Source organism: Colossoma macropomum, unplaced genomic scaffold (genome assembly GCF_904425465.1).
Source record: "Colossoma macropomum unplaced genomic scaffold, Colossoma_macropomum, whole genome shotgun sequence".
NCBI lineage: Eukaryota > Metazoa > Chordata > Actinopteri > Characiformes > Serrasalmidae > Colossoma > Colossoma macropomum.
Genome location: NW_023494794.1, coordinates 14194074 through 14221855, shown reverse-complemented (window position 1 = coordinate 14221855; position 27782 = coordinate 14194074). Strand labels below are relative to the sequence as shown.

The following is a 27782-nucleotide window of genomic DNA, read 5'->3' as shown; positions in this document are numbered from 1 at the left end:
ATAGAACCTTTTTGAAAAGGGTTCTGTATAGCACCAAACAGGGTTTGTCTATGGTTATAATCTGTCCCTTGTAACAATAGAAGACCCCTTTTGGTGCTATAGAGAACCACATACAGCACATTCTCCATCAATCTGAAGAACCATTTCACAGTGCAAAGAATTCTTTAATCATGCAAAAGGTTCTTTGAGTGTTCATGCTTCTATACAGAACCATGTTCTTTACTAAAGAACTCTTGAAGAACCATCATTTTTAAGTGTGTAGCAATGTGATCCAGAGCTCGCACATCACGCTCTACTGACCTTTGGAGTTTGGAGTCGGTTACTCTTATTTTCGCCGAGTTACGGCGCTCTAAATTTCTCTGGCTCTCTGGACAGAACCAGACGTCCACCTCTGAAAGCTCCTCACAGAAAGTTACTACATGAAATGGTTATGAATTCACTGCCTGATGACTGAGACACTGTTTTATGATCGTTTTGAGAAGATTTTGGCCTTAAACTCCATTCATGGTGGAGGGATACATGATATGCAGGGTGTTGTGAGGCAAAATAGTCCCCAAAGAAAACTGATTATTTTCAGATTTATCACTATTTTCCATCATCAACATTCCATATAAACTCAGAAGACTCGTGTAGGTTCACTGGTGGTTCTGGATAGTAAATAAAATGTCTATATTTGTGTTGCAGTCATGGCGACCCCTGGTTCCTATCACCACCACTGTAAAGACAAATTATTGTAATTATTATTATTTCAAATTTGTTAAATATAGTAAACAGACAGAAACTGTGCACTTGAGTTGGCAGAGATGAGCTGTATTCACGTGTATTGACTGTACAGGACGTGTTTACTTATTTGCAATTAGAAAATCAGCATGTAAATTGATCAGAGGTGCCCAAACGTCTGCATAAGGCAGTAGATGGATTTGATCAGTGGAGCATTGAAGTCAGTCAACGTTCTTTGGCAGCATCCAACGTCTTTGCGTGATGCAATTTTGTTTAATTGTTCTACGATCTGTGAAAAAAAAGCTTCTAGATCTTTTAATTTCACTCATTATCGACAGACTCCATAACAAGAAGGGTTTGCGATGACCCTCCTGCAGTTTCCCTGATTTCAAAATGTTATTTACATTATTAAAAAATGCAAAAAATGCCTATAAGGATTAATATGACCCTGTTTTAGGGATGTTTGTTTGGGTTTTTTTGGCAGAAAACAAACATCCTCAACATCAACATTGGCTTGAAATCCCCTTTGATAGTGTATTAGGCTGGTTTTAACTTTGTTCTGGCAGAATGTGAGGAAATTACAGCTCGTGTTTCCTCCCTTTGGTCCAAACGCTGCTTTTTGTTACCAGGGAGATTCAGGAGGATCCCTGCACCTCCTCCTTGGAATTCTGGGTTACCATAGAAACAGGTTTGTCCTTTGCAGCCTGTGGTTCCGCTTCTTTCTGATCGGACGGTTCCGCCTCTGCTCCGTCGCCGTTGGTCAAAGAGGTGCAGCCTCCGTTCGACTGGTCTGAGGAAGCGGTGGGCGGGGCTTTGGGTCTACTGTTGTGATCAGGAGGCGAGCCGATTGGTCCGTCTGGATGTGGGAGGACTCCGTCAGCGACAGCCAGCTGCTGATTGGTGGAGTTTAAGAGGAAATGATGTAATAAAGCCACAAATTATCACTTTTACCATCACCATTATTGTTACAAGTTAAAGTAATAATGTATAATAATAATAATAATAATAATAATATTAAACTATTTGAACATCAGAACACTTAATGACAGACTGTATAACAACACTATTAACTGGAACATTAACTGGAATCAGAATACTTTATTGTGCATACGGTGCAAAAGTTTTGGCACCCCGGTCAAATTTCATGTTTTTGTTGACTTTCTTAGTGTAAATAAGTGAAGACAAAGTCTACAGTTACACACTTCTGTACATTTAATACACAATTACTGTTTATTTACTGAATTTAACATATTGGGGGGGAACACAAAACTTAAATTGTGCCAAAGTTATGGCACATTCTGTATGTATTATGTTTTATTTTTTTCCAACATGTTAAACTCAGCGAGTAAGTAGAAAATGAACAAAACATGTAATTTGACTGAGTGCTCAAACGTTTGCGTACAACTGTCAAAAGTATATAATATGAAAATTTGATGTTGGCACTGGAATCATTATGAAAAATAAAATATTACAGTTATTAAATAACAAAAACAGCCACAGAGATTAAAATAGTGTTAACTACATCTTTTATTTATTTCATTAATTATAGCTTTTATTTATTTTATCTCATTTATCTTTTTAAATCTTATTTATTTATCTATTTATTAAGTTACTATGTTTGTAGTTTTAATGGTTTATTGATTTTTTTTTATTTACTACTATAATGATTACTTTTTTTTAGCATTTGATATGTTTTTGCTATTTAACTTCTCAATCCCTGACCCATATTGGCTCGGCTACATTGTAAATGAGGGTCTCCCTCAGTACTGTAGTTTTAATAAAGGCTGATTGATTGATTGATTAAACAACAACAACTACTACTAATTATAATAACAACAATAATAATAAATATCCGTATTATTCTTAGTAGTTGTTGTTCTTGTCAGCATTACTATTTTAATTTGTTTACAGTGCCCTCCACAAATGTTGGCACCCCTGGTAATCATGAGCAAAATGAGCTGTAAAAAATATTCTTAATTTCTGATCCTTTTTGATGTTTCATTCAAAATATCAGCAGAAATCTAACATTTATTTCAGGTATAATGACAATGAAAAAGCAATTTCATTATTAAATAATATTTTTATTAAAACTATGTGTGCCACAATTATTGGCACCCCTAGAAATTCTTAAGAGTGAAATCTAACTGAAGTCTATTCCCATTCATATTTTATGTTTTAAGAGTGGTCAGGAACACTTAAATGGTCAGTCATGACTTCCTGTTTCACTGAGGTATATATATGAGATGAAACACAGGCCAGATTCCCTCAGTCATCCATCACTGTGAGAAAGACCAGAGAAAGCAGCAGTGATGTCCAAAAAAAGGTTGTTGAGCTGCACAAATCAGGAAACAGCTACAAGAAAACAGATAAACCGCTGAAAAAGCCCATTTTCACCATCAGGGCAATAATTAAGGAGTTTAAAACAACTGGAGATGTCAAGAATCTGCTGTCTATACTGACCCCACATACAGTGAGGAGAATGAGTCGAGTGGACAAAGAATCTTCAAGGATCACAGACGAGGAAATGCAGACCTTAGTTTGGTCTTGGTGTCAGAACGTCTCCCAAACAACCTACAGGACCAGCTGTTTGTGGGGGGGTTACCAGAAGAAAGACTGCTGTCAAGGACAAACAAACTCCTACAGTTTGCCAGACGTTACAGGAGCTTTCAGTGGAACTGTGTTCTGTGGTCAGATGAGACCAAAATAGAGGATTTTGGCAACAAACAGCAGTGTTGAGTTTGGTGTGGACACAAAGACAGCCCTGCAAAAAAGTACCCCAGTCCCACAGTGAAGCATGGTGGTGGATGTGTGATACTATGGGATGTTTTTCTTCCAAAGGCCCTGGACAGTTTATTCAGATTCATGGTATCACAGACTCCATCAAGGAACAGCAGATATAAAACCAAATCCTGACTGCCTCAGCCAGGAAGCTCAAACTGGGCCATAGTTTGGATCTTCTAGAAGGACGAAGATCCAAAGCGAGTCTCAAAATTGACACAGAACTGGTTCACTGACTGCAGAATTTAGGTTTTGCCATGGCCACCCCAACCCCCTTGACCTAAACCCAATAGAAAACCTGTATGATGAGCTGAAGAGGACAGTGTGGACCTCAGAAATCAGAAGGATCTGGAGAGGTTCTGTATGGAGGAATGGGCTCAGATCCTTCGCCATGTGTTCTCCAGTCTCATTAAGCTTATAGGAGAAACTCACAGCTGTTATCTCTGCAAAGGGAGGCTGCACAAAGGATTAAATGAAGAGGTACCACCAATTGTGGCACACAGATTGAGAAAAATACTGATTTCCTGATAAGATTTTGTTTTTTTTTCCATCCTTATCCTTCAATTAAATAATTAAAGATAGATTTTAGTTACTATTGTGAATGAAAGATCAAAAGGATCAGCAATAAAAGTTTTTACAGCGTGTTTTGCTCATTTTTACCAGGGATGCCAATATTTGGGCACTGTATGTATAGCTTTGGCTGTATACAGTGTACATATTTATGTATGTGTGCATAATAAATTATTATTAATCCAATAATATGCTGAATTTTCTATGATTAGTGTGCGATTTGTGCAGGGGAAATAAAAACTACAGATCCCAGAATTCCACTTACTCTCTGTAGATCAGTCATCGTCCTCTCCTCCTGTGTCTGTTGGTGTGTGAGAGTGAGGAGCGTGTCCAGGACAGACTGTTTAGGGTGCATTCCTTTATCATAGCGGTTATACATCCCACACCAAAACCTGCACGAACACAAACAAACCGGCCACGAACGGTAAGATAAACACAAACAAGCACTGTCAGCAGTGAGAATGAGGCCTAAATGAGTGTAAAGGCTGCTGATGAGTCTTTAATTAAGCAGAACATACGTATGTGAACCAAGGCCCAAATCCCATTTCACCCCCCACCCCTACCACATAGCCCCACCCCTCCGTTTTGCGAATTCACGTCTAGGGGTAGGGTGTCCCAATTCTTATTGAGATAGAGGAGTAGGGTGAAGTGTTAGAGCCTCCAAATGGAGGTTTTTCAGACTCCAAACAGAGAGTTATGAGAAAAAGAAACACAGGGCAAGATGAGCGACCAAAGAAACCCACAAATGTGAGAATGTTTCTTCGTTAAAAAAAAAAAAAAAATCATTATAGTGTCTCAGTTTAATGTCGTTTTGGGGGATTATGGTGCATATAAAATCGCTAACAGTGTGCTGATGTCTCGGTAGCTAGCTTAATTTCCCGTTCCACCTTTAAATAATCCAGCAGTTCTGACGCCTGAAGTGCCAGAACGTAACTGCTGCTCCATCTAAGGTGGAATGTAACACACAACACAACAAACTCATAAATAGAAAATTCATTCCTAATACAACAATTAAGACACAAAAATTTTGAACATAGCAACAAATCTGGAAAACTCTTGGCTAATCTAGTAAAACATAAAAGAAAAAACAACAATACCAGTAATCAAGGATGAGACAGGAAATATTATGCAAACACCAGAGATCAATCAAGTATTCAAAAAATTTTATAAAAATCCATACTCACTATCACGATCCAGAAACAGAGGACATTTGCACTTTTCTTAATAACATAAACCTTCCAAGACTGACCAAAGAACAAACAAATACTGGAACATCCGATAACGTCAGAAGAGCTTTATAATGCCCTTCACCACGTCTAATAATAAAGCACCTGGTCCTGACGGCTTTCCCGCTGAATTTCATAAACACGTCTGGACAATACTCGCCCCACTATTCAACAGAATGACAGCTGAAAGAAAGCATAAAAAGAATTTACCATCTGAAATGAATACCGCTAAAATTTCATTTCATCTCAAACCTAACAAAGACCCCACCCTACCCTCCAGCTACCGTCCACTATCACTCATTAACACAGACACAAAAATTATAAGCAAGACCTTGGCGACTAGATTAGAAACAGTTATCCCGTCACTTATACATCCCAATCTGACCGGCTTCATCAAAGGAAGACATTCAACCACTAACATGGTAACTTGATGCATCACACATCGATTCACAAATCAGAAACTGCAGTAGTCACATTAGATGCAGAGAAAGCCTTTGATAAAGTCAATTGGAAATCCTTGTTCACCACATTCAACAAAATAGGGTTCGGAGAATCATTTATTAATCGGACAAAAATTCTGTACACTGAATATCTGACTTCAGCTTCGTATCACTGAAGAATTAGGGGTGGGCGATAATAAATAATTGCCCCCCTCTTTGAAGGCATATGGTGCCCTAAATGTAACTAAAGCCCAGCAGTGAGGAGCTGAACTTTACCCTCCTCTGCTGTCACTGCAGACTGGCAGGGTCGCCTACAGAGCAGCGCTGGTAGCTGTTAATGAAGTGATGCTCTTTTTATTTGAGGGTCCCATTTCAGAGGGAAGATTTCAACCACTACCCTGTAACTCAGTTCTAAGGGGCAACACTCGAAAACAAGGGGTAGGGTACTTCTGAACAGCAGCGTATGTGAGTGCGCTCGTACTTGAAGTGCAGCGGCAGCGTGCTCGGTCTGAGGACGCTGTTGTGAGCGGAGCGTCTGTACAGAGGGTTGCGGTACTCATCCTGATGCTGCAGCAGAAACGGCCACAGAGAAAACGTCCTCTCCTTCAGCCTGAGGAGACAGCGGTAAAGCAATCAGCAAACAACCACAGTTTGACCTCCTTACCCCGAATATCAGCCAAGACTTGTCTGGTAAACTCTGCTACTTCGACAAAATTGCATAATTCAGTGTGTGAGGTGTAAACAGAGAGATTCAGAGTGGTTTGGTGTGAAATGGTTCAGATGTCTTTACAGTGGTGGTGATAGGAACCAGGGGTCGCCATGACTACAACACAGATATAGACATTTTATTTACTATCCAGAACCACCAGTGAACCCACACGAGTCTTCTGAGCTTATATGGAATGATGATGATGGAAAATAGTGGAAAATCTGAAATAATAATTTTCTTTGGGGACTATTTTGCCTCTGCATGTATCCCTCCACCATGAATGGATTTTAAGACCAAAATGTTCTCAGAACTATCATAAAACAGTGCCTCAAACTTTCTGTGAGGGAGCTTTTTGAGGTGGACGTCTGGTTCCTTTCACCACCACTGTGAACAATTCTGACAAGCATTTCACACCAAACCTCTCTGAATGACTTTGTTTACAATGAATTATGGATAAATGCTATAAAATCAGCAATTTTATTGGATTGTACAGCACAGCAGTACAGTCAACATCTGCTGTTTTTAATGTATTCTATGAATATAACTTGATTCTAAGAAGGAAGACTAGCACTGGTATCAAATCAGTACACGGCACTGTCTTTGCCCTAAGCAACAGACTAAGGCCACCATATAGATATATACTGTATGTGGTAATGTGAAATAACCAATTCTAAAACATACATACATTTTAAAGATAGCTGTTATTTGCAACTGCAGCGTTTATTTTAAGTTACCTCAATAAAAGCTCCTTAATCAACAAACCCCTCAAACTTCCTCTTGGAGGTGTTTAATGAGCAGCTCAGCAGAGCAGCTGTTGAACGCGTCTCATTGGCTGATCTAAGGCCGCGTCCCAAACTACACACTTCTGTACTTCACCTACTACACTAATGAGTCCATGTCTAAAGGGATATGTGCTATTTTACACACTATATAGTGAGATAGTGTGCGGTTCGGGACGGGGCGCCAGTAACGCAGCGGGAAATCTCAGCCGTTTAGATTTCAGCTTTCGTTTGTTAATCACTACAGCAACCAATCAAATAAAGTCAAGTCAATACACTCAAATATATCAGTTAATACACTTTAAAATGAGATTTAAAAGTGTTTAAAGCGTGTTTTACTGACTTTGCTGGATCAGTTATGGCTTCACCTCATTACAGACAGACACTGCTGAGGGAACTTGATGTCGCTACCAAAATGGCGCGACTGTGACGTCATCGGAGTACTGTCAATCGGCCTCTTTCAGCTTCACTCAGACTATTACAAACATGTTAGTGTGAATGTTGAGTGCAATTCTGAACCCACCTCATCTCTTGTCTCTCTTTCTGGCAGTTTCCGATGAAGTTTCCGTACTGGCAGGCGTAGACGTGATCGTGGATGGTCAACAGGAAGCGTTCGGTAAACTGGAAGGCACAGGGGAACTGCTCCGACAGCTGCCACACGCACTCCACAAACTGAGTAAACACAGGGGAAACCTCTTTGGGGTCACCTTCCAGATGACCACACCTAAAACACAGACACACAAACAAGCGGGCAGATTAATAAACAAACAGAAAAGTGACTCTTTAGATGAAACTGTATGAGCTAAATATTTAGAATACAGAGTCAATTACAAACTTATTAACCTTTGAAAGACACAAGTAGATAACAGCACAGACGACAACAGAAGCGCACCGTAATTCTTTATGAATTTGTGGGACTGAAACCTTAAAATGTCCCCATAACTCAGCTTTAATGGAAATTCAACTACAAAACACACACTGAGGCCTTAAAATGTCCCCATAACTCATCTTTAATGGAAATTCAATTACAAAACACACACTGAGACCTTAAAATGTCCCCATAACTCAGCTTTAATGGAAATTCAACTACAAAACACACACTGAGGCCTTAAAATGTCCCCATAACTCATCTTTAATGGAAATTCATCTACAAAACACACACTGAGACCTTAAAATGTCCCCATAACTAAATTCAACTACAAAACAGCTGCAGCAATGGGGGAAACATGCAGCACACAAGATGCTCAGGCTCTAATGAAGCTTGCTACCTTACGCCCCCCATAGTCCTTCAAAATAAGAGTCCTGGACCTATGAAGAACACTGTGCCAAACTACACTCAACCAAAAGCAAGAATGTAGTTTTTTCGAAACGAAAAAATAAATGAAAAAAAATTAAGTATTTGTTCTTGTGTGCCTATATAAAAAATAAATATACATTTATTTGGTTTTGTAGCCTTTATAGAAAAAGCTACTGAGGTAATGCTGACTGTTTCTCAGCCCTTTAGTGCACAAAAAATGCGCTTGCAGTTCTGATATAAATAGTAATTAGTATTTCATTTTATTTTGCAGAATAGTAAATGGTGCTTTTGTAATTTTGTATTTTGCTATTTGTTTAAAGGGGGGATTTAAAGAGAAGTTAGTTAGATTTCAGTTTACACATGCCAAAAAAAAAATCTCTGCACTTTCATTACACCCAGGAGGTGACACATTATTTAACAGTTATCTATCGCTTCTCGTGTCGTCATCGTGACATCTAACAGCTTCATCAAACATCGCATTTTATATCAATATCCTGCAGCTCTAGCCTGCACTGATGTCATCAATAGGTTGGCGGTGCATGTAAGGCTGAGAGCGCATGACTGCTGTCAGACCCGTCTCGAAGAGGCACTATAATGTAATATATAAATGACTGATTCATATGAAATCAAGTATCTGTGCAATTTTCCCAAATTATCTCAGAAAGCCCAGATCAAATGATCACAGCCTGGCTGTTCACTTCAGCATTAAGATTAGAATTAAACGAATACAAACAAACAAAAAACAAACAAAACCACCAGTTAATACCAGATATTTATTTTCGTTCTCCTTCTAAATCAGCCTATCAGCACAAATGTTTTTGATTTCAGTCCTGTTTTAAACTTGAGGATAAAGACACTATGCCAAGAGCACCATTATCTAGTCATGGTTTTTAGTTTTTCTGAGATTTAAGTTGGACCTGATAAAAAAGAACTATAATAATAATAATAATAATAATAATGGTAACAATAACAAACCTAAACCTAAATTTTTATTCAGTGTTTTACAAGTGCGCTGCACTAAATCCAATCAAACAGGCCTCATTATGTTCACTCTGTAATGAAATATGTAGTCGGTCAGTGTTTCATTAAGTACTGACAATACACAGAATATGCTCAGAAAAGCAAATTGTGATATAATTTATCACGATAACGATAAAATATCATCATATTGCCCACCCCTAGGTGCCGATGTCTATTAGCAGGATTTGTGATTACGTGACCAAGCGGTAGATTCAAACAGGACTGCTATTACTGAAGGACCTCAGAGTTTGATGAATTCTAAGCCCTATTGGAGCTGGATTAGTTTTACCTGTGCAGGTGCTGTAGTCTGAGTGATTACTCAAGAAATTTTCATTTTAATTCAGTACAAATCTGCAACATCCATAGTTTTTACAAGTCTGACAGCCGCAGTAATCCTGTTCTAATTGACCTGATCTGCCTCATTAAACACCGTTTATAAGCCTGTAGTTTTTGTTACCTGTGATTGAATTTGTGCCCAAACGAAATCCACTCTTTCTCTATTAGAACCTGGAAAAGAAACACAAACACCATCATTGTAACACATGAACAACATAATTGTTATTATAGCTGCATAGAGGAAATCTAGGCTAAAAACATGCCTCTTCAGCCCAGCTTTTAATTTTGTGTGATTTATTTTGGTGTATCATCACCTTTTTATTTTTCATGTTTATTTTTACTTTATTTTTTTTTGCCTTTATTCACATTTTTCTGTTGCTTTTACTGATTGGTATTTTTATTGATTTTGTTTTCTGTTTTTTATTTTATAAAGCTGCCTTGTGATATTTTTAAAACACAAATGAAGATAAGAAAATTCAACTTCTAGGCTGATGGAAAAAAGTGGCTATTTCTGCCATTTCATTTACTCTTTTCCACTAAGAATGGGATTTCTGAATGCGGCTGCTGTGTTTATTTGATATGTCATTTCTGAGAGAATGTAATGTTAAAGGTTATTGTGAGATATCGTTATTGCAAAGATACTGTGAGGCGTATATTCACCATGAGTCCTTTGATGGTTCTGTAATAAGGGTCCAGCAGGATGCAGGCGAGAGAGCAAACCTGAGCAGTTCGATCCCAACCATCAGAACAGTGAACCAACACACTCGCTCCTTCATCACCCACTGCCTAAAACACACACACACACACACACACACACACATTATATATATATATATAGAGAGAGAGAGAGAGAGAGAGAAAGACAGAGAGAGAGAGCGCGGTGATGTGTATATACACATATATACATATATATATATATATATATATATGTATGTATATATATATATATGTATATATATATTCCCTTCCAAAGCAAACCATGTTTCTCCATTTCTGTTAATTTTTGTTTTGTCATTTCAACACAACAGATGTTCCTTTACATTGTGTGTAAATTCCATGACGAATGGACCAAAAGAAATGACCCAAAATAACTTTGGAAAAAATTCAGATTCCACTGACTTACATTAGTAGAGTATGTTGTTTCCTTCTCCTGTGAAGTTACCATTTTGGAGATTTGGAGATTAGAGGTTTTGTTATATATGTCTTGTTATATATAAACCAAACAATTTCCCTGAACATTTCATGCAGGTGACAAACAACTAAAAAGTTATGACTTATTAAAGTTTGCATCTTTTTCCACAGGCATTTCAAGGTCTTTTTAAAGCCTGTAAATCTTAGAAACTAATGAGGATACAAGTCTAATATTTTGCACACTGTCTGTTGGGCACAGTGACGGTATTTCCTAAAAAAAGTAAGCAAATCTGAGCTAATATGTCAGATGGCCATCAGGTGATGTCACGTGGATTGACCCACATATCATGGAAAACCTTTTTGAATTTTTTTTAAATGTATTTTTGCTCTTCACACTGTGTGAAAATTTCATGATGAACAGACGATCGATCTCAATTTACATCAAAAGTTAATAAGACTTGTTTCTACTCCTGAAAACTTCCCACATTACGGAAATAACAGCTTTTGCTCTAACAGCGACCATATGGCGACTTTTGCAATGTGCACCCCTGATTAACGTATGTCTCAGTGTAGTTTATTATACAGTATTTTGCATATATTTGAATATCATGTTGAAGTACCTTGGCCAGAAAGACGCCAGCGTCCATCACAGCTTTAATGTGTCTCAGCCAGCCGGAGTTTTCCAGTCCGGTCAGATAATCGCTCATAGAGGGAGACTTCTGAGCACACACTAATGAAGCAAAAACACACAGTCAATCAATCAAGAAATAAATACATAAATAAATAAACCAAGCTCTCTCACACCCAAATACAGCACAGCAGTACAAATGAATACAATGAATCACATACAAAGAAAAACAGCTCCCGTCATAAAATCTGATTCAACATGAAAAGGCTGTTAAAATCCTCCATTTACACACATATGAGGTGAATTCTGCAATTATTTAAAAAAATGTACTATTTATCTGCTTTTGTTAAATGTTCTGTTTATTTGATATGTAAAGAATGTGATCTAAAGGCGAAAACTCAAATTCACACACACACATATACATATACACACACATATATACATAGCCCACTTTGTTTTCAAGACTTTTAGGAAATGTTCACACCATGCAGCTGCCACTTTCAAACTAAATTAAATTTTAATTATTTCAGTTACTTTAAAATTTTAAGAAGAAAATGGAAAATAAAAACTTTCAAATCAAAAATCAAATTTCACAGAAAAACACCAAAACAACCCTGAAATAAACACCACTTTAAATTGTTTAAACAACAATAAAAACTAAGAAATAAAAGCACAAAAGATGTCTGTGCATGTGTGGCACTCACACTCCAGCAGTTTCTGCAGACTGCTCCTCATAACATGGATGTTCTCGATGCCCTGGAAGTGGAACCTGATGTTGGCGTAGTTATCTTCATTCTCGTAGCCTTTACCCGCTGCACGGTTAGCCATAGCATTTAGCTGAAACACACAAAACACACACAAATTGAAATAATTCTGGTCTGAAAATCATTTTAGTATTAAAGAGAAAAACATTTTTAAATGTTGACCAAATAAGAGATTAAGCAGGCCTGCGATAAAGTTTCAAACTTCAAGACTTCTCATATAATCTGACTTAGAGATGGAAGGATCGATCGGCTGTGTATCGGTGTCGGCCGATTTTCAGCCAATATGCAACCTGCTGATATTTCTCTAACTTAGCTGATCCTGAGAGCTGATCAGTGACATAAAACATATGAGCCATATTTCGTCAGAAGCGCCAGAATGTAACCGCAGCATTTAAGTTGAAAAGGAAAAATCTGAACAAAATCTGGGAAAAACAAAAAACAAAACTCAGCTGCCTCGAGAGTTCAAAGACATGAAAAGGGATGAGGAGGCTGCTCTGTTTCTGCTTCACAGGAGGGCAACATTAACTCATTTTTCACAGAATCAGTAGGTCAGTATTGTTTGGTCCAGTTTGCTAGTGTTTGTGATAGCAACTGTCTAGCTTCACAGCAACAACTGTGGCAACAGTTTGCTAACCCACAGCCTAGCAAATGTTAGCTTAATTGTTAGATAACTAATGTTAGTTACTTGCTGCTAACTTGTTGCTGTTCACTCTACTGTTATATCATAGTACTTGTCCATACAACGACTGCGAAGGGCTTTATGGCCACAAAAATCTAAAAAGGTGTCGTTCGCCTTGGCAGTGCTTGTCTAAATAATCACGCATTTGTCTCAAAGCGTGTGGAGATGTTCAGTATCCCTAATTGATTATGTGGCTTGTGACACTGTATGACTCACTGTTATCAATAAACATGGACTAAAATACATCAGCAGAGCTGAAAGCAGCCTGAATTCTGTCCCTTTTGTACAGTGCTAACTGGTGGGGTATAAGCGAGATGGTTCTTCAAGGGTCTAAAGTACAGACAAAATTCAGACTTTAAGATGTCCGATACTGTTCTTAGCTATGTGAGGTACTTTTATCCATGTTTATGAATAACAGAGCGTCATACAGTGTCATACTGCGGTAACCTGGGAAAACTAAGTTCAATTTTTTGCCAAACTATTGCTTTTAAGGTTAATTTTAGGTAAAATGTTGTACCTTTGGTCGAGTGTCCACTACATAAATGAAGGGGCAGTTGGGGTTGGCCTGGCTGATGGCCTGCAGCATCTGCTCGTCCTCGATACACCGTGAACTCAGACCTGAGAGCGGCTGGCTGCAGCGACAGATCGCTGCCTAGCAACGCGACAAACAAACAAACAAACAGGTAAATGTCAGTAAACAAAAACTAGACAGGACTAATTTACCTTTAAAAAGCTAAATAATATGTACATAATATTTAACTCTCTTTTACTGTTAAAACGTGGGGTTATTACGAGGCATTTAAAAGCCGCTAGGCCACTGTAGAGTTAACTCCCCACTCTCTATTGCGCATTTCACACAGTGTGATTTACCATCTGAGTAGAATTTGTAGTGTTTTCTGTACAGCTCGAGTGTCTTGGCGGTACAGAATTTAATTATGAAAATTTTAAAATATGATACTTCACAGTTTTCCAAAGGTTATTAATAACTGAAGTCCTGAGTGACTCTGCTATAACAACAAAAAATAATTCATACATAAAGAATGTGGGCGTGGCTTTGGAAATCACTCATTTAGAGTGTCGCAGTCTGATGTTTCTCCAGGAGGGAGCGCTATTAGCACACGAGCCATCATGTACCCACACCAGAAGGAGCTCATTAACACACATCTGAAACAACATCTATTAAAATGACAATGGGTTTCTCACTACATTAGTATTTATTGTGTGATTTCATTGAAACAGTTAACGTTTAAAAACACATACAAACAAAAAACAGAACAGAAAGTAGGTCAAAGCTGCTAATCGGTAACCAAGATTTTTTAACCAGAAAATATTGCGCACCTTACTTTAAGATATTACCCAAGCCTTTATACAACACTTTTCACGCATAAAGACGTAGCTCGAATGCTTCACGGTGTGTAAAGCGTTCAAAAGTTTGAAATATAATATGAAACTATTGGGTTGAGTGAATATGTATCAAATGATTCTAATACATTTGTCCTGATCAATGTTACGGGTTTCAGATCATTAGTAGAAGATTCTAAAATGACTGAGAAACACTGCATAGCACTGAGAATAAAGCTATAATAAAATTTATATGCAGAGCACATTACTTTTCAAATGTAAATAGCAACTTATTATTTATATAATTTAACATTTTATTGAATTATGTTCACAGAATTGTTGTAATATTGAGTGAAATATTTATATTATATTTATATTATATTATAGTTTACAATTATTTAGTGGCATGAAAAGGTGTGTGAACCCTTTGATAGCTGCAATAATTAGTCAAAAAATGTGATCTGAATCACAAGTATAGGCAAACAAAATGTGCTAAAGCTAACGCACAAATAATTATTATCTTTCATATCATTATTGTGCACATCAATTTAACATTCACAGAGCTGGTGGAAAAAGTAAGTGAACCCTTGGATTTAATAACTGGTCGACCCTCTTTTGGCAGCAATGACCTCCTGCAACCCCCGTTCAAGAGGAATACTGGACCCGTTCTTCCTTCCAGAGGTGCTTCAGCTCAGCCATATGCTTCAGATTGGTCATTTCACAGCATCTCTACCTGGTTAAGGTCTGACTCAGCCAATCAGAAAGGTGCATTTCTGTAGTTGTTTCACTTTAATGTTCATTTACTTTTTCTAGCCCACACTATGAGTGTTTGAACGATGTATTCAATAAAAGAACAATACACTATTTACTGTGTTATTAGTTTAAACAGATTGTGTTGCTCTGTACTGTAACTTTTCTTGCCACTGTTTAAATAATTATGTATACAAAGTAAGAAAAACAACATACAGGCTGAAAAACACAGACAGAAGCAGACGAGTGTGTGTAGTGATGGTGTGCAGGTACCTGAGTGTCTTTGTGGTAGTAGGAAAGCGCAGGCAGCCGACCGCGGCTCCTAAACTTGGCGCTGCCAGTTACCGTAGCAACACTGGCAGATTTAGGGAGGCCAAGCACTGATGGGTACGTACTACAGAGCTGAGAGAGAGACAGACAGAGAGAGAGAGATAGACACAGAGAAAAAGAGATAAACATTTTATATATATATATATCTATTTATCTATATATCTATCTATCTATCTATCTATCTATATATATATCTATATCTATTTATCTATATATCTATTTATCTATATATATATATACATACACACACACACACACACACATACATATAGCACTTTTTTTCAGATTTTGTTATGTTGCGACTTTGTGCTAAAATGGAAAAAAAAAAATTAGCACTCTTCTAGACCTGGATGACCCACCAAACTAAGTAATCGGGGGAGAAGGGCCTTGTTAAGAGAGGTGACCAAGAACCCGATGATCACTCTGGCTAGACAGAGTGGCCAGACAGAAGCAAAAGACATTTTGCAAAAAAGCACCTAAAGGCCTCTCAGACTGTGATAAACAAGATTCTCTGGTCTGATGAAACCAAGATTTAACTTTTTGGCCTCAATTCTAAGCGTCATGTCTGGAGGACACCAGGCGCTGCTCATCACCTGCCCAATACCATCCCTACAGTGAAGCATGGTGGTGGCAGCATCATGCCGTGGGCTTGTTATTCAGCAGCTGGGACAGGGAGACTGAAGGAAAGCTGAACGTACAGAAATATTCTTAATGAAAACCTGATCCAGAGCACTCGGGACCTCAGACTGGGCCGAAGGTTCACCTTGCAACAAGACAATGACCCTAAAGCACACAGTCAAGACAGCACAGGAGTGGCTTAGGGACGACTCTGTGAATGTCCCTGAGTGGCCCAGTCAGAGCCCTGACCTGAACCCAGTTAAACATCTCTGGAGGAACCTGAAAATGGCCGTCCACCGACAGTCCCCATCCAACCTGACAGAGCTTGAGAGGATCTGCAGAGAAGAATGGCAGAAAATCCAAAATCCAGCTGTGCAAATCTTGTGGCATCAAACCCAAGAAGACCGGAGGCCATAATCGCTGCCAAAGGTGCTTCAACTAAGCTCTGAGTAAAGGGTCTGAATACTTATGTCAGTGCAGTATTGCAGTCTTTCCTTTTAAATAAATTTGCAAAAATGTCTAAAATTTTGTTTTCACTTTGTCATTATGAGGTATAGAGCGCAGAATGATGGGGAAAACGTCTGCACAATTTAACAAAATGTGAAAAAAGTGAAAGGATCTGAAGATTTTCCGAATGCATTGTATGTGTGTGTGTGAGTGTGTGTGAGTGTGAGTGTGTGTGAGTGTGTGTGAGTGTGTGTGAGTGTGAGTGTGTGTATAAGGAGACCAGACTTTTTCCCCCCAAAGTAATTTTGGGCCATGAAATTTACACACAATATAAAGGACAACAGACATTTTCAAATTATGACAAAAACTGAAAAACTCAAAAACAGTAAAAAAATTTTTTGTTCCGAATATATATATATGTATAGACACACACACACACGTTTGTCTTGCTATACATATGAGGACATCCATAGGTTTCTATTGATTTTGTGTTACTGTAGCTAAATAATACTACACGTAAACCTAAACCTAACCTCAACCTCACTATCCAAAAGGCAATTTTTCTGCTATTTTAGTTTTCAAATAAAAAAAGTAATTGTGGTGAAAACAACACAAAAATTTCATATGGTCCTATCATAGCGAGCACATGGGGTATACAAGTATAGCAATACAAGAACACACACACACACACACACACATATATATACACAGAGAGAGAGAGAGAGAGAGTGGGTGTGTGTGTTTTTGCCTGCATAAGTGTTTACAGGAAGTAAACATCTGATCTGAAACAGCCGAGTCAGTCAGGAAGTGGCTGTGCAGGTCAACGATATCACGATTTTATCATCGTGATGAAGAAAATTATGATGAGTCGTCTGTTCTGAGCAGACTGTGGATATTTTTAATATTTACAGATCAGTGAAAAACTGGGTGTCACGTAACACGTCGTATAACTTCGGTGAGTGGGCGGGGTTAAACTGCTGCAGCCTGAGTAGGTGGATATATGTAAACGAGTTGTGACATCACAGAAACAATTAACTCAGATTGGGCTGTTTTTGCTGTTTAGTTTCTATGGACTGTTTTTTTCTGGAATGTATAACCAGCATGTTTTAAAACTTTAACAATGTTTACGCACTCCTTAATTAAGCCTTACACTCCTAAAATTTCTGGGAATTCTGTTTTTATTTTTTGCAATTAGAATTGCAATTATAAAGTATTTACATGTGACAGTCACACATGCCATATGTCGTTATTTTCAGGAGACCCTGGTCGATTCAGATATGCCATTGTTTGACATGTAAATGCTAACAGATCTGATATCTGATCAAATAAATGACCCAGCGCCTGCTAAATTTTGTATTGTTTTAATTATAGAGATCTTGAAAAAGAGGTGCAGTTGTATTTATCTTTTCAGAAGTTGTTAGTCTGGAGTGTCTGTGAGCTGAAAGTGCAATAATTTTAATGCTGATTCATTCTATTAGTTATTATGAGTAAAAATAAATAATGAATTTCTTTTATTGATGGGTGATTTTGGAGCTGGATTGCTGGCTGATGGACGGTCACAGGTGGATAAAATCACTCTTGATGGTGAAGCAAAGTCTGATTAGTGATCTGATGTGTGAATCATGTCGCTGTTTTAACCCTTTGTTGGAATATGAAGGGCAAAAAGCAGAGCAATAATATCAGGATTTTAGGTGATTTTCCGAGCTGAATTACTCACTGATGCTGACGTCATGCTTGCTAGTTAGGGGTGGGTCTGCTGAATGTCCTGATATGTGGATCATGTCTGTAGTTTAAACCGTTCTGAAGTTATGAAGGCTACAAGTGACCTAATGACCGCAAACTGAAAACCAGAAGAACCATGTTTTATAATAATCTGAAATAAAACGACCAAAAAGACTATTAAATCCGTCTCACGAGATCTCAACAACAATCGGGACACCCTACACCCAGACATGAACAAGTAAAACGGCGGGGTGGGCCTGAGTGGTAGGGGCAGGACCAAATGTTAGGGGTGGGGCTGAGCGGTAGGGGTGGGGCTGAGCGGTAGGGGCGGTAGGGGCGGTGCTGAGCGGTAGGGGCAGGGCTGAGCTGTAGGGACGGGGCTGAGCTGTAGGGGCGGGGCCGAGCAGTAAGGGCGCGGCTGAGCTGTAGGGGCGGGGCTGAGCTGTAGGGGCGGGGCCGAGCGGTAAGGGCGGGGCTGAGCTGTAGGGGCGTGAAATGGGGTTTGGGCCTTTATGTGGGAAATGGGCTCTTTAAAATGTTGGTGCACTGAGTCCTGCGGTTCTTATCAATATCCAGAATAATGTGACATCATCACGCAGACGCAGCGCCGCCTGCCCCGTCACTCGTACCTCGTAGCTGCTGTTGATGTGACTGATTTCCCAGAGTTCATTGGGCAGCCCCATCCTGCTGAAGTCGGTCGCCATGTCGACGAGGCTCCATCCCGCCGTCCGTTCAGCTTCGCTCTGCTGGGGGTTGTAGAGAAACGCGTAGAGCTCCTCCACCTTCACTGAGACACAACAGAACCGTCAGAACCGCAGAGACAGAGAACGTTCTACAACATCTTCAGTACAAATATCACCCTGACTTTATAGTGAAACTAGAAAATACAGCTCTAACCTACAGAACCAACAAGTTCTAACCTACTGGAAAATCAAGGTTTAACCTACAGAACCAGAGAAAAACAGTTGTAACCTACAGAACCGGAAAAGAACAGTTGTAACCTAGAGAACTGGAGAAGAACAGTTGTAATCAACAGAACCGGAGAAAAACAGCTGTAACTTACAGAACCAGAGAAGAACAGTTGTAACCTACAGAACCAGAGAAAAACAGCTGTAACTTACAGAACCAGAGAAGAACAGTTGTAACCTAGAGAACTGGAGAAGAACAGTTGCAATCAACAGAACCGGAGAAAAACAGCTGTAACTTACAGAATCAACAAGTTCTAACCTACAGAACCAAAACGTTGTAACCTACAGAACCAGAGAAAAACATCTGTAACCTACAGAACCAACAAGTCCTAACCTAAAGAACCAGAGAAAAACAGTTCTAACCCACAAAAAAAATAAAAACAAAAATACTCCTGACTTTGTAGCAGAACCAGAGAAAAAAAAACAGCTCTAACCTACAGGATCAACATGTTCTAACCTACAGAACCAAAGAAAAAGCGTTCTAACATACAAAACCAACAAAATACTCCTGACTATGTAGCAGAACCAGAGGAAAAACAGTTCCAACTTACAGAACCAACCTAGAAACACTTTCTTTACTAAAGAATCCTTGAAGAACCGTCTTTAAGGGTGTAAACCGATTGATACAGTAAGTCTGGGAGGCAGGTGTGGCGCCTCCTGCTGACGGTGTATAAACAGTGGTTTACCTGGCTGCGACAGACGCAGCAGAGACTGAAACACATCCTGAGCTTCTCTCTCTCTGGGCATCAGCAGGTGGAGCAGCTGGAAGGTTTTGCAGTGAATGAGCAGCGAACAGCCCGACGCCGTCAGAGGGAGCTTCTCCACGGAGGAGATGTGATGATGGAGAACCTACAAACACACACAGTCATTAAAGCAGTTATACTTTAAGACTTTTCATTTATGTATCTGTGTGCATGTATTATTGTTTCCTTATTTAATGTCTACTTCAATTTGATGACATGAAACTGCTTCTGAAAACATTTTTCTAATTTTTTTAAATAATGAGTGCAGTGATGCTCGTCTTTGATAGATATATTTTTATGCTTTTCTCAAAATCCTGCAGACTTTTTCTTCAATTTAAACCACGATCTATACATGTAAACTGCATATTTTTTAAAATACAAGCACATAAAGTAATAACGTTTATTAATTATTCTTATTATTCATATCATTTTTATTATTGTTATTATTACTGTTGTTGTTATTAAACAGGACATGGTGTGCATTTTTATATCAGCATATATATTTGCATTTATGTCTATGTACATGTTATATCTTAAACATAGTGAGTGTTATAAAAGCTTTTAATTGCCTGCTTCAGTTATTAAACTGTGCTGGTCTGGTTGCTCCATCTGATTGACTGGTTGCGCCACCTGACTTTTCAGACTAATTTCAATTAAACAGGCATCAACTTAGCCACCTTTAGAAACCTTTGTCCTTCAGCTTGAGTTTATACTGACTTTTCTTCAGATAATTAAACAATATTTTAATAATTCCACATTTTCGTGGTTCTCCTGAGGTCGGACCACCTGACATGGTAAACTGAACCGTTTTAACCACGACTCAAACGTCACATTTTGTGACCTTGGCATTGAACCATGAAGGTCACCTGGGGTCTTCTTTATGATGGAATATCCTGGGCACTTTTATGTAAAAGCACATCAAAATAAAAGTCTTTTGTTTTTGGTTGCGCCGCCTGACATTTGAGGAAGTAAGAACTTGCGGACAAAAGTGTTTCAGAGAGGTACTTTTTTGATAGTTTATTTAATCAATTCATATGGTTGGACGGTTGCACCACCTGCCTGTTTTAGACTTTCGCATGCAAAAAGAAACTAAAATGAATTTTATATGAATGCACTGAAAATTGTTTCACATAAAAAAGGTACTGCTGAATAATTTGATACATGTCATGTATTGATTAAATAATTTATTTGGAAAATAATGGACATTAAATCGTATGACATGTCAATGACCCATATAGTACCTTTCAAAACATAAAAATAAAGCTCAAAGGGCTTCAGGGTATAAATAAAACAAATAAAAAATGTATTAATTAAAAGTGAGTCTTTTTATTAAAATAATTACATTTAATTTTATTATAATAATAACAATTATAATAATAAAGTAAAATAAAATTAAAAGAACGTTCTAAGAGAATTAAAAGCTTCTGCATAAACAAAACTACTGTTTATTTGCTGAATTAAAGGAAGAAAACAGAAAATAGTAGTCTGTGCAAAAGTTATGGCAAATTATATTTTATGTTTTGTTTTTTCCAATATGTTAAACTGAGCAAATAAAATAAAAACTGTGCACTAAAACACACAAGAAAATGCCATATTTCAGTGTGTTGATTTATTTTTACTTAGAAAACTGATTGTATATTGATTATATATAAAACAAATAAAAAGGCAGATATACACAGACATAGATAACAAAAAAAGCAGCATTTTAAAGCAAATAAACAAAAAAACAAATATACTACATTACCCATGTTTCTTTGCGGTCGTTGTTGGCTTGTTCCACGTAAATGAGGTGAGTGGCGGTCAGGTATAACGTGCCTGTAGCTGCCTTCTTGGTAGCGTATCTGTCCAACAGCTTCACATATTCTACCTGCAGACAATCAGAACCACTGTAATGTAAGGCAGTAGTTTGGCAAAACGTTATATTTGGGTGATCTCCCCCTTCTTGCCCCAAAGGTAAACACCTCAGTGTCGCTGCTGGACTGAGAACCAAAAATATCCAGTCAACAGCGTCCTGTGGGCAGCGTCCTGTGACCACTGATGAAGGACTAGAGGATGACCAACACAAACTGTGCAGCAGCAGATGAGCTATCGTCTCTGACTTTACATCTACAAGGTGGACTGACAAGGTAGGAGTGTCTAATAGAGTGGACAGTGAGTGGACACAGTGTTTAAAAACTCCAGCAGCACTGCTGTGTCTGATCCACTCGTACCAGCGCAACACACACTAACACACCACCACCACGTCAGTGTTACTGCAGTGCTGAGAATGATCCACCACCCAAATAGTACCTGCTCTGTGAGGGTCCATGGGGGTCCTGACCACTGAAGAACAGGGTAAAAGGGGGCTAACAAAGTATCAGAGAAACAGATGGACTACAGTCTGTAACTGTAGAACTACAAAGTGCACCTATACAGTAAGTGGAGCTGATAAAATGGACAATGAGGGTAGAAACAAGGAGGTGGTGGCTGAATATTAAGATTTACAGGCACCAAGTTAGACAGAACTAGGCCCAGTCCCATTTCACCCCTCGCCCTCACCACTTAGCCCTTACCCTCTGATTTGTGCGTTCACGTCTGGGTGTAGGGGGTCCTGATTCTTGTTGAGATAGAGGGGTGGGGCGAAGTGTTTGGGCTACATGACCCTCCAAACAGAGGTTTTTCACACTCCAAACAGAGAGTTATGAGAAAAAAAGAAAAACCGGTGAGATGAGCGACAAAAAAACCCCACAAATGTGAGAATTTTCTCTGTTAAAAATTACAGTCATCGTTTTATTATCTTAGTTTCATGTGGTCTCAGTATATTTTGGTCCTTTTCATCATAACAAGCACAAAAATCACTAGTAGTGCTGATGACTCTGTAGCTAACTTTCCCGTTCCACCTTAAATAGTCCAGTTCTGATGCCTGAAGCACCAGAATGTAACTGCTGTTAAGGTGGAACGGGAATTCGAACAAGAATCTGGTGAATATCTGACTTCAGCTTCATATCAATGAAGAATTAGGGGTGGGTGATAATAAATAATTGCCCCCTCTTTGAAGGCATATGATGCCCTAAATGTAACTGAAGCCCAGCAGTGAGGAGCTGAACTTTACCCTCCTCTGCTGTCACTGCAGACTGGCAGGGTCGCCTACAGAGCAGCGCTGGTAGCTGTTAATGAAGTGATGCTCTTTTTATTTGAGGGTCCCATTTCAGAGGGAGGATTTCAACCACTACCCTGTAACTCAGTTCTAAGGGGCAAGGAGACACTCGAATACAAGGGGTGGGGGTAGAAATGAGAAATGGGACTGGGCCATAAGCTTCTTCATTAACAGCTACTAGCGCTGCTCTGTAGGCGACCCTGCCAGTCTGCAGTGACAGCAGAGGAGGGTAAAGTTCAGCTCCTCACTGCTGGGCTTTAGTTACATTTAGGGCATCATATGCCTTCAAAGAGGGGGGCAATTATTTATTATCACCCACCCCTAATTCTTCAGTGATATGAAGCTGAAGTCAGATATTCACCAGATTCTTGTTCGAATTTTCCTGTTCCACCTTAAATGGAGCAGCAGTTACATTCTGCCACCTCAGATGTCAGAACTGCTGAACTATTTAAGGTGGAACGGGAAACTGGAACGAGACCTCAGCACACCATTAATGATTTTATGAAGAAATTATGAAGAAAAGGAGCAAAATACATTGAAAGCAACATTAAACTAAGATAAAACAATGAATATCATAATTTTTAACAGAGAAAATTCTCACATTTGTGGGTTTGTTTGGTCGCGTGCGCAGCCATCTTGCTGGTTTCAACTCGCAAAACGGAGAGGTGGGGCTAAGTGGTGGGGGCGAGGGGTGAAACGGGATCGGGCCTTAGTGCCACTATCAGTGCTGGGTGCTGGCTGATACTGAGGAAGGGAAAAGTGGAATCGCTGAATCCCTAAAGACGTCTGATGCTTTAATATGGACGTAATGCTGGTTTGCCCTGACATCAGTAGGAGCAGGTAAACAACAGCGGTTCAGGATATTCACCGCTGGCGTCTGTAATTTATTTCTGGCAGACAGGAAGTCGCTGTGGAGGATCACACTCTTCAAAACACACTTCCTGCAGCGCTGCTGACCAGCAACACTGCACATCCTCGCTTTTCACCCCGCTCACCCCTCCAAAGTCACACTGTCACACTGTCGCTCACGTGTTCCATAAACTTTATGACAAAAACCTGCTGAGTGGCTGTAAAGCAGGTTCACTCATTAATGCGCTTACTGGCTGCAAACGTCACCACAGCAGAAATCACGGGTGTGGATTCGGCCCATAGACTGTAACTGTAACACTCCTGCGTATTTAAAGGTGCAGTGAGCGACTCTGGAGAACGACTGTTGATATTTGAACTCAAAACAAACACACTCCTCTCTTCAGTGCTCCTTCAGAAGCTCCGCCCCCCCATTCATGAATATGCATTATATCTTATAAAGCTAGGCCTGCAATCTCAAAAGAGATGGCTCTTCAGTAACGGTTCTTTACAGAAGTTGTCCAGGTCCTACAGAGGCAAAGCAGCCCCAGACCATCACACTACCACCACCATGTTTCACTGTTGGTGTGATGTTCCACCTTTGACTCATCAGTCCACAGAATATTATCCCAAAAGTCTTGGGGGGTCATCTAGATGTTTTTTGGCAAATGTGAGACGAGCCTTTGTGCTCTTTTTGTGCAGTGGTTTGCGCCTCGCGGCTCTCCCATGGATGCCGGTTCTGCTCAGTGTCTTTCTTATTGTGGAATCATGCACACTGATCTTAACTGAGGCAAGTGAGGCCTGTGGTTCTTTAGATGTTAGATGTGCTCTTGGTGAAATTTTGTTAAGCAGGCCACTCCTGGGAAGGTTCCCCACTGTTCCAAGTCCCCTCCATCTGTGGATAACGGCTCTCGCTGTGGTTCTCTGGAGTCCCAGAGCCTTGTGGCTTTGTAACCCTTTCCAGACTGGCAGATCTCAATGACTGTATTTGAATCTCTTTAGAACGCGGCATCATGTACTGCTTTTTTTTTAGATCTTGTAGCAGACGGGTTCTGTTCAAGTGGTGTGGATAGTGAAATTGAACCCGACGGTCAATTAAATTTGATTAATTTAGCAGCTAAGGGGGGCAATTACTTTTTCACATAGGGCCAAGTAAGGCTGAACGGCCATTTTTCCTTCAATAATTGAAATCATCATTTAAAAACACCATAAAAGCAACTTTTTTCAGTCTGACGATCTGAAACATTCAAGTGTGACAAATATGCTAAAACAGATGAAACTGGGAAGGGGGCTAAGACTTTTTCACAGCACCGCGTAACACATTCTGCGTCAACCTAAAGAACCAAAGGAGAACCTCAAACAAACATCGGCCTAAACAGTCACAGCAGTCATGTTTAACTAAAGCTGCTGGAGAATAAAAATAAAACCTGAAATAACATTATGAGGTTGATCTTACGGTTAAAAGCATTTTTAGACCCTTAAAATCGTTCTAGATATCAGGCGGTACATTTTCATGTCAGTCAGATATGAGAACCCTGATTTTACTGCTGAGAACGCGAGTGTGTGTGGCAGCGGCTTCATTTGCATGTGAGCGAGTCTGAAGGCAAACAGTGAGAGCAGAAAAGAGGAACTGGGACTCTTAATTTAAGCCTCTGCAGCGTCAACAACACACGACTTATAACAGCCCAGCAGAGCTGAACACACTGACCCTCAGCATATCACTGAACACCGCACTCGTTTAATCATCCGCTTCTCCTCCTCGCCCTCTCTCTCTTTCTGCTTTCTCCTTTTCTCTCATCTCTGTTCCCTTTTTCTCTCTACTTCCATCTGGTTCTCTCTCTTTTATGTTTTTCTTTCTTTCTGCTTTTTCTCTCAAACTTTTCTTCCTCCCTCCCTCTTTATCTCTCTCCCTATCTCTCTTTTCTTTCTCTGTCTCTCTCTCTTCCTCTCCCTCCCTCACTCTATCTCTCTCCTCCCTCCCTCACTCTATCTCTCCTCCTCCCTCCCTTACTCCATCCCTCCTCCCTCCTTCACTCTTTATCTCTCCCTATCTCTCTTTTCTGTCTATCTCTCTTCCTCTCCCTCCCTCACTCTATCGCTCTCCTCCCTCCCTTACTCCATCCCTCCTCCCTCCCTCACTCTATCTCTCCCCTCCCTCCCTTACTCCATCCCTCCTCCCTCCCTCACTCTTTCTCTCTCCTCCCTCTTTATCTCTCTCCCTATCTCTCTTCCTCTCCCTCCCTCACTCTATCTCTCTCCTTCCTCCCTCTTTTCTTTCTGTCTATCTCTCTTCCTCTCCCTCCCTCACTCTATCTCTCTTCCTCTCCCTCCCTCACTCTGTCTCTCTTCCTCTCCCTCCCTCGCTCTGTCTCTCTCCCCCCCTCTTTTCTTTCTCTGTCTATCTCTCTTCCTCTCCCTCCCTCACTCTATCTCTCTTCCTCTCCCTCCCTCACTCTGTCTCTCTTCCTCTCCCTCCCTCACTCTGTCTCTCTTCCTCTCCCTCCCTCACTCTGTCTCTCTCCCCCCCTCTTTTCTTTCTCTGTCTATCTCTCTTCCTCTCCCTCCCTCACTCTGTCTCTCTCCCCCCTCTTTTCTTTCTCTGTCTATCTCTCTTCCTCTCCCTCCCTCACTCTGTCTCTCTTCCTCTCCCTCCCTCACTCTGTCTCTCTTCCTCTCCCTCCCTCACTCTGTCTCTCTCCCCCCCTCTTTTCTTTCTCTGTCTATCTCTCTTCCTCTCCCTCCCTCACTCTGTCTCTCTTCCTCTCCCTCCCTCACTCTGTCTCTCTTCCTCTTCCTCCCTCACTCTGTCTCTCTTCCTCTCCTTCCCTCACTCTGTCTCTCTTCCTCTCCTTCCCTCACTCTATCTCTCTTCCTCTCCCTCCCTCACTCTGTCTCTCTTCCTCTCCCTCCCTCACTCTGTCTCTCTTCCTCTCCCTCCCTCACTCTGTCTCTCTTCCTCTCCCCCCTCACTCTGTCTCTCTTCCTCTCCCTCCCTCACTCTGTCTCTCTTCCTCTCCTTCCCTCACTCTGTCTCTCTTCCTCTCCTTCCCTCACTCTATCTCTCTTCCTCTCCCTCCCTCACTCTGTCTCTCTCCCCCCCTCTTTTCTTTCTCTGTCTGTCTCTCTTCCTCTCCCTCCCTCACTCTGTCTCTCTTCCTCTCCCTCCCTCACTCTCTCTCTCTTCCTCTCCCTCCCTCACTCTCTCTCTCTTCCTCTCCCTTCCTCGCTCTCTCTCTCTCTCCTCCCTCCCTCTTTTCTTTCTCTGTCTATCTCTCTCCTCCCTCCCTCTCTCTCTCTTTATATCTCTCTTCTGTCTATTTATCTCTTTTCTTCCTCTCCCTCCCTCTCTCTTTCCTTTCTCTATTTATCTCCCTCTATGTCTCTTTTTTTCTCTATTTATCTCTCTCTCCCTCCATCTCCCTTTTTCTCTATTTATCTCTCTCTCTTTCCCCTCTCCCTCCCCCTCTCTCTTTCTCTATTTATCTCTCTCTTCCTCTCCCCCTCTCTCTCTCTCTCTCCCTCTCTCTCTCTTTCTTTCTCTCTCTCTCTCTCTCTCTCTCTCTCTGTAGCTAGTAAACAGTTAGCACTGCTGCTATCACTAACAGTGTACTGACTCTCGGTCTCCGCGCCGCTTTAAGGGGTTTAAATCTCACCTTCGGGGTAATAATGTGCTCCATGCTGTAAGCGAGTCGCGGTGCGGCTGTGTTTTTAAATCTGCTGCTGTTTTTCGACGCTCATTTCTCAGGAAAACCCACTAAAAACAGGAGCGACTCTCCCATCTTCACCCGCACAGTCAACAGCGCG

At 40.2% G+C, this 27782-nt stretch overlaps 1 protein-coding gene across 2 annotated transcripts; it reads right to left on the bottom strand.

Annotated features, from left to right (window-relative positions):
* Positions 1-689: 689 nt before the first annotated feature.
* On the bottom strand, positions 690-27782 carry mtmr8 (myotubularin related protein 8). 2 transcript variants are annotated; one of them, XM_036580324.1, is made up of 14 exons: positions 27632-27782; positions 21741-21863; positions 19940-20102; positions 18915-19072; positions 15442-15570; positions 13595-13729; positions 12339-12471; positions 11627-11736; positions 10536-10661; positions 9997-10046; positions 7746-7946; positions 6216-6344; positions 4334-4460; positions 690-1613 (listed from the first exon to the last, which is right to left on the bottom strand). In XM_036580324.1, exons 1-14 carry the CDS (start codon positions 27653-27655, stop codon positions 1356-1358), a joined length of 1866 nt encoding a protein of 621 aa, XP_036436217.1. In that variant the 5' UTR covers positions 27656-27782; the 3' UTR covers positions 690-1355. The 2 variants fall into 2 exon arrangements, with proteins under 2 accessions (XP_036436217.1, XP_036436218.1); XM_036580325.1 differs by lacking the exon at positions 27632-27782 and having other exon boundaries at positions 18915-19067; positions 21741-21855.